Raw genomic sequence first — 17470 nt, forward strand, 5'->3', positions numbered from 1 at the left:
AAAAAAAAAAAAAAAAAAAAAATTTAATTGAGATACAATGAACAAATTATAAAATTCACCATTGGTTTTTAGTATATTCACAACATTGGGCAATCATCACCACTACCTAATTCCAGAACATTTGTGTCACCCCAGAAGAAACCCTGTACCAGCAGTCACTCCACGTACCCATCCCCTGGTACCCAGCAACCATTACTCTACTACTCTGTCCCTACCGACTGTTGTGTGTGGCCACTGGGCATTTTAGAAAGCATTCTCCATTCTCTCTCATCTCCTCATCCTGCCCTATTCTTCCGTCTGCCAGATACTGAAGCACTTGCAGGAGCAGAAAGACAGCCAGTGCCTGCATGTGGAGGAGTACCAGAACCTGGTGAAGGATCTGCGCATGGAACTAGAGGTCGTGTCGGAACAGAAGAAAAACATCATGAAGGGTAAACCAGGGCGGCAAGCTGTGGCAGGGGAGCCAGAAGGAAGCCTAGCTCTCCCCTGAGCATAGACTCTGTCCCGCCCCTTGGTAGACATGATGAAGCTGGAGCTGGACCTGCACAGACTGCGGGAGGAGACATCTGCCCACATTGAGAGGAAGGATAAGGACATCGCCATCCTGCAGTGCCGGCTGCAGGAGCTGCAGCTGGAGTTCACCGAGACCCAAACGCTCGCTTTGAAGAAAAACAAGGTAAAGTGAGGAACACTGGTTGGAGTTCCCAATGGGGCAGGTGTGAGGCCATGCCCTGGCAGGAACCGGTTCTGCCTTCACCCACCGTGATTGCTTTGGGAGCCTCAACACAAGCACAGTGAGATGGTGGCTCTTCAGGCCCAGGTGCAATCCTAAGCACTTCTTTGGTATTTCTCATCATACATAATAAATGAATCTGATCATGCAGGGACCAAAACAGAGGCACTGACTTTTCCCAAGCCCCGCAAGGTAGCAAGAGCATTTGGGACACACTTACTTGCATCATTCCCTTATACTCTTTTTATGCCTGATAGTGGAAGGAAATGATATAAAATAATAGGTAGCCTGACGAAGAATTTCAAGTGAATTTCACTTTTAAAATCACAAATATCTGGCTGGGCATGGTAGCTCATGCCTGTAATCCCAGCACTTTAAGAGGCCGAGGTGGGGGGATCCCTTGAGCCCAGGAGTTTGAGACCAGCCTGGGTAACATGATGAAACCCTGTCTCTACAAAAAAATGCAAAAATTATCTGGGCACGGTGGTGTGCGCCTGTAGTCCCAGTTACTTGGGAGGCTCAAGTCACAGGATCGCGTGAGCCCCTTGAGCCCAGGAGGTGGAGGCTGCAGTGAGTCGTGATCATGCCACGCACTCCAGTCTGGACACTAGAATGAGACCCTATCTCAAAACAAACAAACAAATTACAAATATTTTATGAATATGTAAATAGGCAGTTTGAAAATATTAATGGAGCTGTGCCCTAAAAGAACTGTTACTGCCAACATAAATCAAGAAAAGCCTAGAAATGGAATGAAGAACAGAAAGGTTGTGAAACCAATGCAAACTTTTGTAATCAGTACTATTCTGACTCTGAACTTCCGTCAGAGCTATTAAAAATAATCCAGCTGAGGGCTGGGTGCAGTGGCCCACGCTTGGAATCCCAGCACTTTGGGAGGCCGAGGCGGATGGATCACTTGAGGTCAGGAGTTCGAGACCAGCCTGACCAACATGGTGAAAGCCCGTCTCTACTAAAAAAACAAAAAAACAAAAACAAAAACAAAAAAATTAGCTGGACATGGTGGTGCACCGCTGTAATCCCAGTTACTTGGGAGGCTGAGGCAGGAGAATGATTTGAAGCCGGGAGGGGAGGCTACAGTGAGCCAAGACTGCACCACTGCACTCCAGCCTGGGCCACAAGAGTGAACTCTGTCTCAAATAATAATAATCACCATCATCATCATCCAGTTGATAGACTGGCTGGTCAGGAAAACCTCCTGTTTCAAGGCACAGAGGAGATATGCCCATCAAAACAGAGGCATTTGGAGAGATGATGACAAGGCACGGAGTCTGGGTAAACAGCTTTGAGTCATTTGTATATTCACTCCACAAATATTTTTGAGCCCTGAGATATACCAAGCACTGTCCTAGACACTAAGAATATAATAAAACCTGCAACATGCCACCTCTCATGGAGCTTGCACTCCTGTGTGGGGAGACAGCCAGTAAACAAAATTAATATATAATACTGATATACCCACGTCAGACACTGATAAATCCCTCCAACAGCTTGGTGGCGGTTTTACACAGAGTGACCAGAGAAGTCCTCTCTGATAAGGTGACATTCTGGCAGAGATTTGAACGAAGTGAGGGAGCCACCCAGGCAGAGGTCTGGAGGAAGAGTATTCCAGGCAGAGGGAATAGCAAGTGCAAAGGCCCTGAGGTGGGGTCTGCTTGGAGTGTTCCAGGAGCTCAGTGGAAGCAGAGAGGGGTCGGGGTGGCAAGGGGTGAGGTCAGACAGGTAGCCTTGGACCAGACCATAGGGTGATTGTAAGGACTCCCTCCTTTTTCTAAGAGATGGAAGCTGGTGGAGGGTTTTGAGCTGAGGCAAAAGATCTGACTTGCACTTTTAAGATCCCCACCTCTAGCTGGGCACAGTGGCTCATGCCTGTGATCTCAGAACTTTGGGAGGCCAAGGTAGGAGGATCACTTGAGCCCAGGAGTCTGAAACCAGCCTGGGCAACATAGTGAGATCCCATCTCTGCAAAAAGAATGTTTAAACTAGCTAAGTGTGATGGCCACCCCTGTAGTCCCAGCTACTCAGGATGTTAGCGGTGGTAGTTATCCGTATGGGTCTATAGCAACCTCAGATCTTGCCTCCTTAAAAGAAAGAATTTGACTGAGGGGCAGAAGGCAGAAGGAGAGACTGAGGCAAGTTTTAGAGCAGGCAGGAGTGAAGTTTTTTAAAAGCCTTAGAGCAGTAATGAAAGGAAGGAAAATACACTTGGAAGAGGGCCAAGCAGGCGACTTGAGAGACCGAATGCCATTTCACCTCTTGACTTGGGGTTTTCTTACTGCAGCCTCCTAGGTTCAAGCAATTCTTCTGCCTCAGCCTCCCAAGTAGTTGGGATTACAGGTGCCCACCACCATGCCAGGCTGATGTTTGTATTTTTAGTATGAGATGGGGTTTCACCATGTTGGCCAGGCTGGTCTCTAACTCCTGACTTCAAGTGATCCACCTGCCTCGACCTGCATATACTCCTGGGGTCATGCGTTACTTCTCACCATTCTCCTAACTCCTGAGACCTTACCCAGGAATCCGCTGCTCACCAGTTTCAGGTGTTTTCTATCTATTAGGAGCCTGCCTTTCCCTGGCACCGGCTGTGACAAATTATTACTTTAGAGTGACAATTAACAACCTCCTGACTATCACCTGATGGTCGCCCGACAACCCTGGTGTATGTGGCAGGGGAGCCCTCTCCTGCCCTGCTCACACCTGACTAGCTACCTGCTGTAAAGGGAGGCTGAGATGGGAGGATCGCTTGAGCCTAGGAGGTTATAGCTGCATTGAGCTATGATCATGCCACTGCACTCCAGCCTGAGCAACAGAGTGAGACTGCCTCAAAAACTAAAACTAAACTAAGATAATAAAAGGCCAGGCATGGTGGCTCAGACCTGTAATCCCAACACTTCGGGAGGCTGAGGCAGGTGGATCACTTGAAGTCAGGAGTTTGAGACCAGCCTGGCCAACATGGTGAAACCCCATCTCTACTAAAAATACAAATATTAGCCAGGCGTGGTGGCGCATGCCTGTAATCCCAACTACTTGGGACGCTGAGGCAGAAGAATGGCTTGAACACGGGAAGTTGCAGTGAGCCAAGATCATGCCATTGCACTCCAACCTGGGTGACAGAGAGAGACTATGTCTCAAAAACAATAATAAGAAGAAGAAGAATAAAGACTCCCTCTCTCGATGGTGTGGAGAATAGCCTGAGGGGAACAGGAGTGGAGGCAGGGAGGTTTGCCCAGTGTCCAGACAGGGGATGCCAGTGGCTTGGATGAGGGCTTGAGACAACCTCTCATTGCCTTCATCCACCGCCACTCAGACCTTTCCCAGCATTTGCATTTTGCTTTCTTCAGTTCCTCCAAGAGAAAGATGAGATGCTGCATGAGCTGCAGAAGAAACTGACACAGGTTCAGAACAGCTTCCTGAAGAAGGAGAAGGAGCTGGAGAAGCAGCAGTGCATGGCCACAGAACTCGAAATGACGGTCAAGGAGGCTAAGCAGGACAAGTCCAAGGAGGTGGAGTGTGAGGCCCTACAGGCTGAGGTCCAGAAGCTGAAGAACAGTCTCGAAGAAGCCAAGCAGCAGCAGAGGCTGGCTGGTGAGGCCCCTGCAGGTGCTGTCCCCACCACACTTTTCTGTGGGGCTAGTGCAGCCCTAGAGCAGCCACCTTCTCTCTCCCAGAGGCCACTTCCCCTCGCCCCCTCCAGTGTCTCACTGCAGAGCTTCTCAGGGCCTCATCCTATACCTCACAGCAGTGGCCGCCACCCTCTTGTATTCCTTCACCCACTCCCAAGCTCACCTGCCCTCTGGAGTCACCCACCCACCATTCTCCCAGCAGTCTTGCCTGAAGATCCTGGGCCTTCCTGGCCACAGGGAGGCAGGGCTCTGTCCTTTGCACCACATTCCTCTCCATCTCCTCCAGGCCCTCATCACACAATTTGCTTCTCCCTTCCCTGGCTTTTTATTCCCTTTCTCCTTTTTGTCCCCAAATACATTCTGTTCTGTGCAGCTTGTACTATGAATGATCTCCTTGTCCCTCCACAGAGGCTGCTTTCTCAGAGGTCACCAATAACTTCTTGCCTTGGGTACAGGGTTTCTCTGGGGGTGATGAAAATGTTCTGGAATTAGATATTGATGATGGTTGCATGACTTTGTGAGTACCCAAAAAACTACTGAATTGTATACTTTTAAAGGGTAAATTTGCCAGGCACGGTGGCTCATGCCTATAATCCCAGCACTTTTGGAGGCCTAGGTGCGCAGATCACTTGAGCCCAGGAGTTCAAGATCAGCCTGGGCAATGTGGCAAAACTTTGTCTCTACAAAACACAGAGATTAGCCAGGCATGGTGGTGGGCACCTGTAATTCCAGCTACTTGGGAGGCTGAGGTGAGAGGATCACTTGAGCCTAAGAGGTCAAGGTTGCAGTGAGCTGAGATTACGCCAACGCACTCCAGACTGGGCAATAGAGTGAGACTCTGTCTCATAAAAAGTGGAGGTGGGGGTGCTAAATTTATATTACATGAATTACTTATCAATTTATAAGATAAGATCCAAGCTTGGCTTCCTTCTTTACCCTCCTTTAATGCTGTGTTCCTTGATGTTATTGGCTACTTATGCCTCAAAGCTTGTTTCTTAGCTTTGGAGATATCACGGGTCCATCCTTCTCCCACAAACCTCCCCATTGTTCTCTTTTCTCTCCTGCTTTGACTGTAGTCATCCAGAGACTCTCCCCTTCTTACTCATTCTTCAGTGAGCTCCCTCTTCTGTGTAGCTCCCTTTCTCTACAGGTAACTCCAAAACTTCAAGCCCCAGTTCTAACTTTTTAACTGCCTTCCCCTCATACCCAGTGGAAGCAAAGGCATGGGCTAGAAGAATATTGCTGGGCGTTTTTATCTATTCTAATGTATTCCAATTTTCCTGAAGCAGTTTTTCTTTTATGTCAGATTCCTGCTCAAGAACGCACTAAATCGCATCTAAGCATTTCTCTTAGGCTTCCAAAGTCCTCCAGAGCCCCCACTCATCCATCCACTTACTCAACTCTATCAGCCACCATTCCTCCCCACTTCCCTTTCCAGTCAAACTGATGTCTTCTACCTTCCTCCCACACACCTTCCCCATTCTCCTCACCAGGCATTTGCTCTAACAATCCCCGCCCCTGGAATTCCCTTCCTCCCACTTCTTTTTCTACATCTCAGCTTCTGTTTCTCCACTTATCCATCTCCAAGCGCTCTGGCCCATGTGGATCTCTCTTCCTGAACCTGGTCAGTGTGAGTTTAACATGACAGTGTTCTCTAGGATGGTGGGCCGGTAACCCTCCCTCAGGAGCCTCTAAACTCCAGGAGGGTCAGGATTTGTCCCCAATGACAGAATGAGTTGCACATGAGTTACTGAGAAATTTCTACCATGTGTTTAATTTTAGTCCAGAAGGTGTCCACAGCTGAGGGGTAGACAAAGACAGATAATTTAATAGGGCTCTTTAGGACTGATCGAGAAAAATAAGGACAGACTGGGAATTGAAGTAGAGCACAAAATGAAAGGAGAAACTCTTCAGCCAGGCTGATAAGAGTGTGATCTTCATACACCCTCCCTTCTCACATGGCCATCTCCCCGCTTCCGCAGCTCAGCAAGCAGCCCAGTGCAAAGAAGAGGCTATGCTGGCAGGCTGTCACCTGGAGGACACCCAGAGGAAACTGCAGAATGGCCTCCTCCTGGACAAGCAGAAGGCAGACACCATCCAGGAACTGCAGCGAGAACTTCAGAAGCTGCAGAAGGAGTCTTCGATGGCTGAGAAGGAACAAACCTGCAACAGGTGCCCAGGCCCACCTTCTGTCCCTCTTGAGCCAGCCGGGCCCTCTGTGGGCAGCTGCCCCAGGCCTGGGAAAGCAAGGACTTCCCATGGGGTCAGCTCTGCAATCTGCCCACATGGGCACTGAAGTCTGTCCTCCTGTGGCTGTTATTTTGCTTTAGAAAACGGGTGGAGGAGCTGTCATCAGAACTCTCTGAAGCCCTGAGGAAGCTTGAAAATTCAGACAAGGAAAAGAGGCAGCTTCAGAAGACAGTGGCTGAGCAGGATATGAAAATGAATGACATGCTCGATCGTATCAAGCTCATTCAGCACCAGGTGTGACGGGCAGGCAGACAGCCCATTCAAGTGCTTGCTCTGCTTAAGATAAGACACAGGCCAGGAGCAATGGCTCACACCTGTAATCCCAGCTCTTTGGGAGGCCAAGGCAGGCAGATCACTTGAGCCCAGGTGTTCCAGACCAGCCTGGGCAACATAGCAAGACCCCACCTTACAAAAAAATAAATACAAACATTATCAGGGCATAATGGCGCATGGCTGTAGTCCCAGCTACTTGGGAGGATGAAGTGGGAGGATCCCTTAAGCCTGGTAGATTGAGGCTTCAGTGAGCTATGATCTCACCACTGCACTACAGCCTAGGTGACAGAGTGAGACCCTGTCTCAAAAAAAAGGAAAAAGATTAAATATATCAGTCATTATTTGGGAAGATGTCACTACCAATCCATGCAAATTAATTGACCAGAATTGTGTTAGTATGCTAAGCCAGCCACTCAGCACCAGCTCCCATTACCAGTAAGAAGCATTTTCAATGGTTAACCTTAATCAAACAACAATGTTGTTCTTTCTAGGATTCAAAAGCTATTCTTATCAGTCAATTTATTTATTTTTTAAATAGTGCCCAGCAGCAGGAGATAATTGTCAGTCAATTTAAAGTCTTTGTTCTCTGAATTACTCTTTTTATGCTCTTCTAAGATTTTTAAACTTCATTCAAAAAGGTTTTTGATAAAGATTTGGAATCTTCCAAATCTTTGGGAAGAATTGGTGAGAAATTGGGAGAGAAAGCGGTGCTTAGGAATTGGATCAATAAATAAAATAAATTGCTATACCTGACTGAACAAAGAAAAACTATTACAGACATTAGAGGAAACTTTTTATTTTACGTATGCTATATAACTAAGGAATTTTCTTCTTATTCATTCCAGCCATGCCCTGTGTGTAATTGTCTGTATTTTTCCCCCAAATATAATATAGTCTAAGACAGTCTTTCAGCTCAGTCTTTATTTTTTCAGCACAGGGAGCAAGAATCCACCAAATGCAAGTTAGAAGATGATCTTCAGGAGGCCACAAAGCTACTTGAGGACAAACGGGAGCAGTTGAAGAAAAGCAAAGACCATGAGAAGCTGATGGAGGAAGAACTTGAAGCTCTGCGGCAGGAATTTAAAAAGAAAGACAAGACGGTGAGTGGGAGAATCCCAGAAGAGCTGGGTCAGGAATCCAGAGTGGGACATGACCCCAGCCGGGCCTTGGGGGATGCAGAGGCAATGGATGCTCAGACCTTAGGAAAGACAGGAAGGACAGTGGGAAAGGCCAGCCAGGAGGGGAGTGAGAGGGCCTGAGTTCCCGCAGGGTGGAGATAGAGCTGGGGGAGAGGAAGGATGGAGTGGGGCTTTTACAGTTATCTGAGATTAACACCTCTTTGCTGTGCTTTGTTCTTTAATGAGGGAACAGTTGAAAGAGAATTCCAGAAAGTTGGAGGAAGAAAATGAGAATCTCCGAGCAGAGTTACAGTGTTGTTCTACACAACTGGAATCCTCTGTCAACAAATACAACACCAGCCAGCAAGTCATCCAAGACTTGAATAAAGAGGTGAGTAGACAGGAACCCCAAGGGAGTGAGGAACTTGAACCCGGTGACCCTTGACCTGAAATCTGTACCCACCTCTCCTCCACATAGAAATGCAGCTAACTGCTCAGCCAACTGCGGATCCGGGCCACCTGCAGCTCCACTTCCCTCCTGGTTGGCACCTGGTTGCTGAGCCAGAGAAATGTTTCTTCCATATGTGGAAGATCTCATCTCATATCTGGTGGAGCCCCCAAGCTATTTGGGCTTTGGCATCAAGTCTTCCAATGTTCCGTTTTAGACCAGAGTTAAATGAATCCATTCTGGGGGGCAATTTGCTAGGGAACACTTCCAAAACTTGTCATGAAGCACAAAAAGGAGATGAAAGGGGGGACAGTTATTTTTCATTACACAAGTAAAAATGACAGAAAGGAGTAAATAGCATCTGACATATGCTAAGCACGGTGCTTGAATTCAGTCATCATTTATTTATCATCCACTTAAGCTCTTTACATGGCTTCCTTCCTTCTGCTCTACTGCCAACATGAGAGACATGATAGAGGAAAGAAAGATGGAAGGCCAGAGTTACTGACCAGCAAGTGATGGGATGAACCACTATTTGAACCTGAATTATCCAGTTCTAACATCTCTTCCCTTTCTCCCTCATGATAAGCGGCCATCCTTTCTCCAGCTAAATCCTTTCCACCTTTCTGGGCAAGAGAAAAATATAACACCTTGGTAGACGGTCTCTTGGGCTACAAATGAAAGGCCAAGCAGCCCTTTCCTATTATTGACAGTAATTAATTTATAAAATACTGTGGAAATATTCTAGAATCAAAGAGCCCCGGTATAACTGAGGAACTGAATTTGTAATTGTAATTAATGTTAAGCTTATTTAAACGTAAATAGCCTCATGTGGCTAGTGGCTACTGTATTATACAGCACAGGCCTAAGGCACTGACTGTTCTCAGAGTTGTCCTCCAGAGATAATAATCTCTCCTTGAGTGTGATCCAGAGTTGAAGTCTGAGTCACTGAGATCCCTAAGGAACCTCCATGAACATATGGGATACTCAGATTCCTACGTGTTTAGTATGAAGCTAGTGTCACATTTGCCAAAAGAAAGATAACCAAGTAAATGTAAAAGTAAAAACAATAATTTCAGATTACCTTTAATGAGAATCAGGAAGTTAAGGGATTTGTGTGTGTGTGTGTGTGTGTGTAGAAGCATCTTCAACTTTTAAAAACATACCTCACATATGGAAAACTTAATTAATTGAAACAACCATTAGAAAGAAGCTTTGATTATTTTTCTAGAATGTACTTCCTTTCATTAATATTCCATATTTTAATTTGAAAATTTTCCATTTGAAGCCAAGGCAATATACCTTGATATCTTTTTCATCTCTTTGATTCCAGAATATTTCCACAGTATTTTATAAATTAATTACTGTCAATAATAGGAAAGCTCATTTATTTTTTACATATTCAATCTGTATTTGGACATTTTATTGAACTCACTTATAAGTTGTAATTGTTTTTTAGTTACTTCTCATGGATTTTTTTTAAGTAGATGATTCTATTATTTGCAAGCAACAACAGTTTTCTAATATCTCTTTGCAATATTTATATTTACTTAATTTTTCTTGCCTTATTGCATTGGACAGTACCTACTGTTTAATGTTCAACAGCAGCAGTGTGGGCAGGCTTTTTTTTCTGAATCTTAAAGGAATGCCTCTGTTTTAGAATGATGTTCCCTGTAGCCTTCTTGTTGCTGCCTTTAGCAGTTTTTTTTCAGTTTCACATTACTAAGAGTTTTATTAATATGGATGCTGAATTTTATCAAATGCTTTTTTAAAAAAAATTATTGAGATAATTATATCAACCTTCTTTTTTTTTTTTTTTTTGAGGCGGAGTCTCGCTCTGTCGCCCAGGCTGGAGTGCAGTGGCCGGATCTCAGCTCACTGCAAGCTCCGCCTCCCAGGTTTACGCCATTCTCCTGCCTCAGCCTCCCGAGTAGCTGGGACTACAGGCGCCCGCCACCTCGCCCGGCTAGTTTTTGTATTTTTAGTAGAGACGGGGTTTCACCGTGTTAGCCAGGATGGTCTCGATCTCCTGACCTCGTGATCCGCCCGTCTCAGCCTCCCAAAGTGCTGGGATTACAGGCTTGAGCCACCATGCCCGGCCGAGATAATTGTATCAACCTTCTTAACCCATTTCCCATTTAGAAAGAAAAAAATTGCAGCTCACTGCTAGTGCAGTATTCTTGGGGCAAATGGGAAATGAGTTAAATAAATAATGTGGTGAATAAAATTAAGTAATTGATCCCAATTTTGGCCTACCCTTGCATTCCTAGTATGAGTCCTGATTGTGCATCATGTCTCATTCTTTTAATATAACATTTGGCACATTCTAAGAAGTGAAATAAGATCAGTATAATTGGAATGCATTGATCAAGGGAGACGTTGGTATAGAATGAGATTAGAAAGGCAGCAGGGACAGACATTATGGCCTCTGTTAAGAAATTTGGAGTTTTATTCTAAAAGCAACAGAAAGCCATTGATGGATTTCCTCAAAGGGACAGGGGAGGTGATTTGATCTAAGTTTGCAAAATATAACTTTGACTACTGTGTGGAAATGGATTGGAGGGAGTGGTAGGTATGGAAGTGAAGAGACCATTTAGGAAGCTATTTCTGTCCAGGCTAGAATGGTATCAGTGAAGAAGGAAGGGAACAAATTCAGGATATGTTTTGGAGGTCTAGCTAGAATCCACCAGTCTAGCTGATGGAATGGATGTGAGAGAAAGTGAGGAATCAATGATGACTTCATGAAATTCACCTATAAAACCATCTAGACCTAATACCATTGACAACAGAGAGAGTAGGTCTTTTATTAGAACTTTTACTAGAACTTCTTGAATTCTATAATTCACATATTTCTATATGTAGATTTTTAGAATCTTTCTCCAAGCTAAACCACTCATGTTAGCAAAATTTTTTAAAGCTTCCATTTTAGCTTCTAGCTTCACTGTCATTTTTTTTCACCATCCTCAGTTTTAGTGTCTTACCTCTATACTGACATTTCTCATTCAGCCATCACTTATCAAGCACTGACAGTGAATTATAGTTTCTCCAGTGATTCCTCTGGTTTACTGGGCAGACCCTGCTGATTCCATGTTTTTCAGAAGTCCCCAGAAAAGATGCACTTCTGTTTTCAGAAGACCAAATTATTTCATCCTTAGGAATAGTTTCACCACCAGGGCATGTAAAATATAGTGTCAGAAGTCCAATCTACTACTTTTCGTCTCACTAATTCCCAGGGCCAAAGGTACTCAAAATTGTATCTGAAAAAGTAATAAACTTGAAGCACTGCATAGTTACTGGAGATAAAACAAGAAAACCCAAAAGAATGTGTTTCTGTGTGCATGGCCACTTTCAGATGCAGGTGTGCTAGAACACCAAAGAATACAAGTCAGGCATATGAATTTCTGCAGTCTCCCTCCAGCTTCCAGACTCAGAAGCAGATATCTGTCCTGTACTTAAAGTATATAAGGTGGCTAGTTTCTCTGTGTGTCTGTGACAATAACTCATAGTCGTATAGTAAAAGAAAGCCCTTTGTACATGTATCACCTCATTTGATCATCATAAAAACTCCATGAAACAAAATGATTTCAATTTGTGGAAGCAGAAACTGAGGCTGGAGAAATAAGTAAATGATAGAACCTGGACCTCAACCCAGATTTTTCTGACTCCAGACCTCAACTTCCTTTTAACTATACCATGAATACTCATTACGAAGTTGAAAACAGACTTCAGTTTTTAAACACACTTCTACCAGACCTACATGTTCCCTAACATGTTGATCAATTGATCCCTAACTCCAAAAATGCAATATTTCACGTGACAGAACAATGGCCATTTGTGAGCATTTCCTGAACCTCTGTCATGTGCCGTGCCCTGAGTTACAGCAATGGGGAAACAGCAGGAAACAAAACACAGGCACAGTCCCGCTTTCATGGTACATCAAGTCTAGTGAATTACATCAGGAACTAAGTGAGTCATAAAACACAAAGGAAATGTTGTTATCATGTTCACTAACCTCAAATCGGATTCCAGGTCTTTATCAAAGACTGCAGAGTATGTGAAAGGGACTTTTTTGTGTACTTGGTATATCATGCCCCAGCACGGCTGGTACTCCTGGTGTTTGAGGGAAATGCTAACTAGAAAGGAAAATGTGGCCGGGGGGTGCAAAAGAGCCTGGAAAGACAGCTCTACCTTTTACAACGGTGAAATGAAGATGTGGGTGTTAACATGGACTCTGCAGGTTGTTGCAGACAGGAGAGAGCCTAGCTCTTATTCATTTCCTATAGGCACAGAGAATGCCTCTATGACCCTGAGCTGGCACCTTGACAGTTCTGCTCTCCCTCCCTAAAGATAGCCCTTCAGAAGGAGTCCTTAATGAGCCTGCAGGCCCAGCTGGACAAAGCTCTGCAGAAGGAGAAGCACTATCTCCAGACCACCATCACCAAAGAAGCCTATGATGCATTATCCCAGAAGTCAGCCGCCTGCCAGGACGACCTGACACAAGCCCTCGAGAAGGTGAGGCCACACCCTCTAGTCTCCAGGCCTGTTTTCAGGCAAGGAAATGTCAAGGTAGCGGGAGAGGCACAGGAGCCAATTTCCTGCCTATTGACTGTCACTGGGGCCATCACAAACCCTTGTGTGGGCTGGGATGTCTGTGCAGAGAAGGCCTGCTTCCTCTCTGTGAGGCTTGGAGCTGGGTGGAGGGTGGAGGAAGAGGCCAAAGATCAAGGCCAAATCTGGCAAGCCTTTCTGCCCCTGGGTGACTCGGGGGCAAGGTTTTCCCGAAGTCTGGATTGTCAGGGAAATTCACGCCCCATCCTGTGCTGATCATGGCCCGGCCCATCAATTCATGGGATTGGAAAAGGAAGAAATGGGGGGAGCGGGTAGGGAGGAGAAAGCAGGGTACAGAAAACCAACCACTGTCATTTCCCACCCCTCTCTGGGAGACTAAGCAATGTGACCGTCTGGGCAGAGGACAGGAAGGGACTGGAACCCTCCTCCATTCAGGACTCAGCAGAGAGGGCCAAAGGCTCTGATAGCCATTCGTCCTCTTTGTCTTTTCCGGAAGCTCAATCATGTGACCTCGGAGACAAAGAGCCTGCAGCGAAGCTTGACACAGACCCAAGAGAGGAAAGCTCAGCTGGAAGAGGAAATCATTGCTTATGAGGAAAGGATGAAAAAGCTCAATATGGAATTAAAAAAACTGCGGGGCTTCCACCAGGAGAGTGAGCTGGAGGTGAGGAGCTGCCCGGGGCTTGGGCTGCCTTCCTCATAGGGGTCCACAAGGTCACCTCTTGCATCCAGAATTATTTAGCATGAAGCCGTTCCCTTGGGCTGATAGGTTCCCTCCACTTTCTTGGCTCCCTGAACTTCAGGCAGAGGCGGCAAAGATCGGAGCATGGGTGCCCTCTGCTGGCTGCTGGGAAGAAAATACCCCCAACACGTCTCCCAAGGCCCACGAAGCACCCTCCAGCCTTGTTGTGGGTCCTGGCGTCAGGGAGGCCAGCTGGAGTCCCCCTCCTCACTTTGCTCCCCTGAGTAGGTGCACGCCTTCGACAAGAAGCTAGAAGAGATGAGCTGTCAGGTGCTGCAGTGGCAGAAGCAACACCAGAATGACCTCAAGATGCTGGCAGCCAAAGAGGAGCAGCTCAGGGAGTTCCAGGAGGAGATGGCCGCCCTGAAAGAGAACCTCCTTGAGGACGATAAGGAGGTGGGCATGCCTCAGCTGCTGCGCGCCTCCTCTCTGCGCCTTCACGCACATCCTATGGCCGCCCAAATGCCAGACAGCCCTTGGTGGGGGTGGGGGAGCCTGGGAGCAAAGGAAAGGTCACCTCTCCTCCATTTAGCACAAAGCAAGGGCCACAGCTGCTGGTTCAACCCACCCGTGTTCTTGTGGCTTTGTTGATAGATACTGAGCAGAATGAAGGCCCCATTCTAGAGAAGAGACTGTCAGGTACACCAGCTACCCCTGACCTAGTCCACTGGGTGCCCTTCCAGAGTACATCCTGACACTTTTGGCAGCCCTGGACCTACAGTAGAATGGGCTAAGTGACCTTCTGGGCTTGTCCCAGGCCCACCTCCCTGAGCAGTGAAGTTCATGGCAGGAGGCCACAGGACAGCTCAGGTGGTCACTGGGCCTTTACTCAAATTACAAAGAAGTCATCTTAGGCCAGGCACAGTGGTTCACACCTGCAATCCCTACGTTTTGGGAGGCCAAGGCAGGAGGATCGCTCGAGTCCAGGAGTTTGAGACCAGCCTGGGCAACACAGCAAGACCTCATCTCTACAATAAGTTTAAATGTTAGCTGGGCATGGTGGCCTACGCCTGTGGTCCCAGCTACTCGGCAGGCTGAGTGGGAGGATAGCTTGAGCCGGGGGGAAGTTAAGCTGCCATGAGCTGTGATCACACCACTGCACTCCAGCCTGAATGACAGGGCAAGACTGTCAAAAAAAAAAGAGAGAGAGAGAAAGAAGGCATCTCTTCCTCTTCCTCCAGATGTTTTTCTTCCATCTGTTAGAAAATTGGCTTAGCATACTTCTTTTTTAGGAGTCACTTTAATGCCTTCACACTGGAAACCAGGATTATAAATGTACGAATCTACTGTGTCTCTGCTATAAATGGTGCCTTCTCAGAAATGTCACCTTTATGTGGGATGCCACACACACAGCCAGAGGGGGAGGCCTGGTGGCAACTCCACAACTCTGGCCTCAGGTTGGACAGCAGAGTCAAGTTTTCTTTTCCTAGGAAGACAGAAGAGGCCTGACTCGGAAGGAGGGATGACAGGCCTGTGCTCCCACCTCTGACTGTCTCGTCTTCTTCTTGTACCCAAGCCCTGCTGCCTGCCCCAGCGGTCTGTACCCAAAGACACCTGTAGGCTCTACCGAGAGAATGATCAGATTATGACCAGCTTGGAGCAATGGGCGAAACAGCAGAAGTGAGTATGAGAGGAAAAAGGAAGGCAGGGTCCAAGGCCTGAACTGAGCCAAGGAGCCACACGGGTGCTAAAAATTAGTCACACACACATCCCTGAACTCCTGGAAAACAGATCCAGTCTCAGCCCACACCCAAGGGACGGAAATAAGATGGAGAGGAGGGCTCAACCCTTCAGGCAGGTCTGGAAAGCCCTGCTGACCTGGAAACAGCAGCAGCAAGAAGGAAGGAGTGCTTTGCTGTGGCTCAGATACCCTCCTCCCGTCCCGGGATCCAGCTTCACTGCCTGGCCCTCTTGAACTCATTCCCTTGAACTCGCCTGGGCTGACAGGGATTTTGCATAGGAGTTGAGTTCAGAGAGTCCACTGAATGCCCAGGTGCTAGGAAGGCCCCAACTCTAGGGACAGGGTGATGCATGGGGGGCCTGGGATGCAGCTGCCATCTTGCTGAGAACCCAGCGTCCCATTCAGCCCCTGCACCCTTGCTCACAGGAGGCTGGCAACTGGCCACTCTTTTCTCCTGTGATTTTATTACAGGGTCGCCAATGAGAAACTGGGAAACAAGCTCCGAGAGCAGGTGAAATACATCGCCAAGCTGAGTGGTGAAAAGGAGTAAGTCATCTTACACTACCCCGGCTGCTTCCTGGGAGCTGACTGGAAGGGTCAGCAGGGAGCCAGGGCTGGCTTTAGCCCTTGATAGGGGGATCAGCCCAGGAAAGTGCTTCGGAAAGACCTCCAGGTCCCGAATCTGCATCTGTGTCACCTTGGGCATATCACTTGACCTCTCAGAGCCTTAGTTCTCTCACCAAAAATCCAAAGGGAGTTTAGTAGTCTTTTTGTTCCTTCCTGCTCTCATGGTTCTCAGAGGTCAAGGGTGCTAAGCAGGGAACAGGCAGTGAAAGGCAGACTGGATTAGTTAGGGCAGGGGCTGAGCTGCTCTAACAGATCCCAAGTGAAGGCACAAACAAGGAACATCTCTTCGTGAAATCATCAAGTGAGCAGGCCAGGTTGGAGAAGCCCTTCTATTCCACCTGGTCATCTGGGGGCCTGTGGTCTTGCTTCCCCTCATGGTCAAAGCTGGGTCCATTAAGAGGGAGATATGCGAGGAGTGTTACCAGTTTGAGAATGGAGGTGAAGGTATGAAGATCTAAAACTGAGATTTTGGAGGTGGCAAAGTAACAACTAACAACAAGCCGTAGGACAGCGCTTCCCATCCTTTCCTCAGGGAACAGTCAGAAAACGACAATACCTTACATAACACCATGGATACTGTGCAGCTATCAAAAAGAATGAGATCATGTATTTGTGGAAACATGGATGGAGCTAGAGGCTATTATCCTTAGCAAACTGACACAGGAATAGAAAACCAAATACCACATGTTCTCACTTGTAAGTGAGAGCTGGGGGAGGGTGGGAGGAGGGAGAGGAGCAGAAAAGATAACTATTGGGTACTGGGCTTAATTCCTGGGTGATGAAATAATCTGTACAACAAACTCCTGTGACATGAGCTTGCTGATGTAACATGTACCCTGAACCTAACAAAAGTGAAAATAAAATAAAAGTGAAAAAAAAAATGACCACAGTTTAGGATCACTTGAGGCCAGGAGTTTAAGACTATCCTGGGTGACAGCAAGGCCCTACCTCTACAAAAAAAAATTAAGAATTAGCCTAGCCAGGCGTGGTGGTGCACACCTATAGTCCCAGCTAATCGGGAGGCTGGGGCGAGAGGATTGCTTGAGCCCAAGAGGTTGAGGCTGCAGTGACCTATGTTCACACCACTGCACTCTGGCATAGGTGACAAAATGAGACCCCATCTCTAAAAAAGAAGGGTAAAAATAACCACATTTGTTTGGCATACTTGTGACAGAGCTGACCAAGCAGTGGCTGCCCCAGAGCCTTGCCCCTAGGGCTGTGGGCATCTCCAAACACCTGGAATCCATTCATGGCACCCCAGGTGGAAAGCCCTATTCTAGGCTTTGGCCTTGGGTACATGGCTGAGTTGAAGAGAAGGCTGAGACCTTTGGAATAAGGAGGCCAAGGAATTGAGAAACCAGGACGTGGATGGGATATTGAAGGCTTTC

At 46.9% G+C, this 17470-nt stretch overlaps 1 protein-coding gene across 2 annotated transcripts in view; it reads left to right on the top strand.

Moving 5' to 3' along the window:
* The window catches only part of PMFBP1 (polyamine modulated factor 1 binding protein 1), a 55337-nt gene that overhangs the window by 35602 nt on the left and 2265 nt on the right, over positions 1 to 17470 (top strand). For both annotated transcript variants that reach the window (XM_011961709.1, XM_011961703.1), the window contains 12 exons: positions 305 to 431; positions 519 to 676; positions 4093 to 4336; positions 6357 to 6546; positions 6705 to 6858; positions 7830 to 7997; positions 8269 to 8406; positions 12811 to 12975; positions 13529 to 13696; positions 14003 to 14170; positions 15291 to 15394; positions 15927 to 16001. In XM_011961709.1, the coding sequence (XP_011817099.1) occupies positions 305 to 431; positions 519 to 676; positions 4093 to 4336; positions 6357 to 6546; positions 6705 to 6858; positions 7830 to 7997; positions 8269 to 8406; positions 12811 to 12975; positions 13529 to 13696; positions 14003 to 14170; positions 15291 to 15394; positions 15927 to 16001 (1859 nt within the window). The remainder of the gene's footprint in view (positions 1 to 304; positions 432 to 518; positions 677 to 4092; positions 4337 to 6356; positions 6547 to 6704; positions 6859 to 7829; positions 7998 to 8268; positions 8407 to 12810; positions 12976 to 13528; positions 13697 to 14002; positions 14171 to 15290; positions 15395 to 15926; positions 16002 to 17470) is intronic.

The sequence above is a fragment of the Colobus angolensis genome, unplaced genomic scaffold (assembly GCF_000951035.1).
Source record: "Colobus angolensis palliatus isolate OR3802 unplaced genomic scaffold, Cang.pa_1.0 Scaffold116, whole genome shotgun sequence".
Classification (NCBI taxonomy): Eukaryota; Metazoa; Chordata; class Mammalia; order Primates; family Cercopithecidae; genus Colobus; species Colobus angolensis.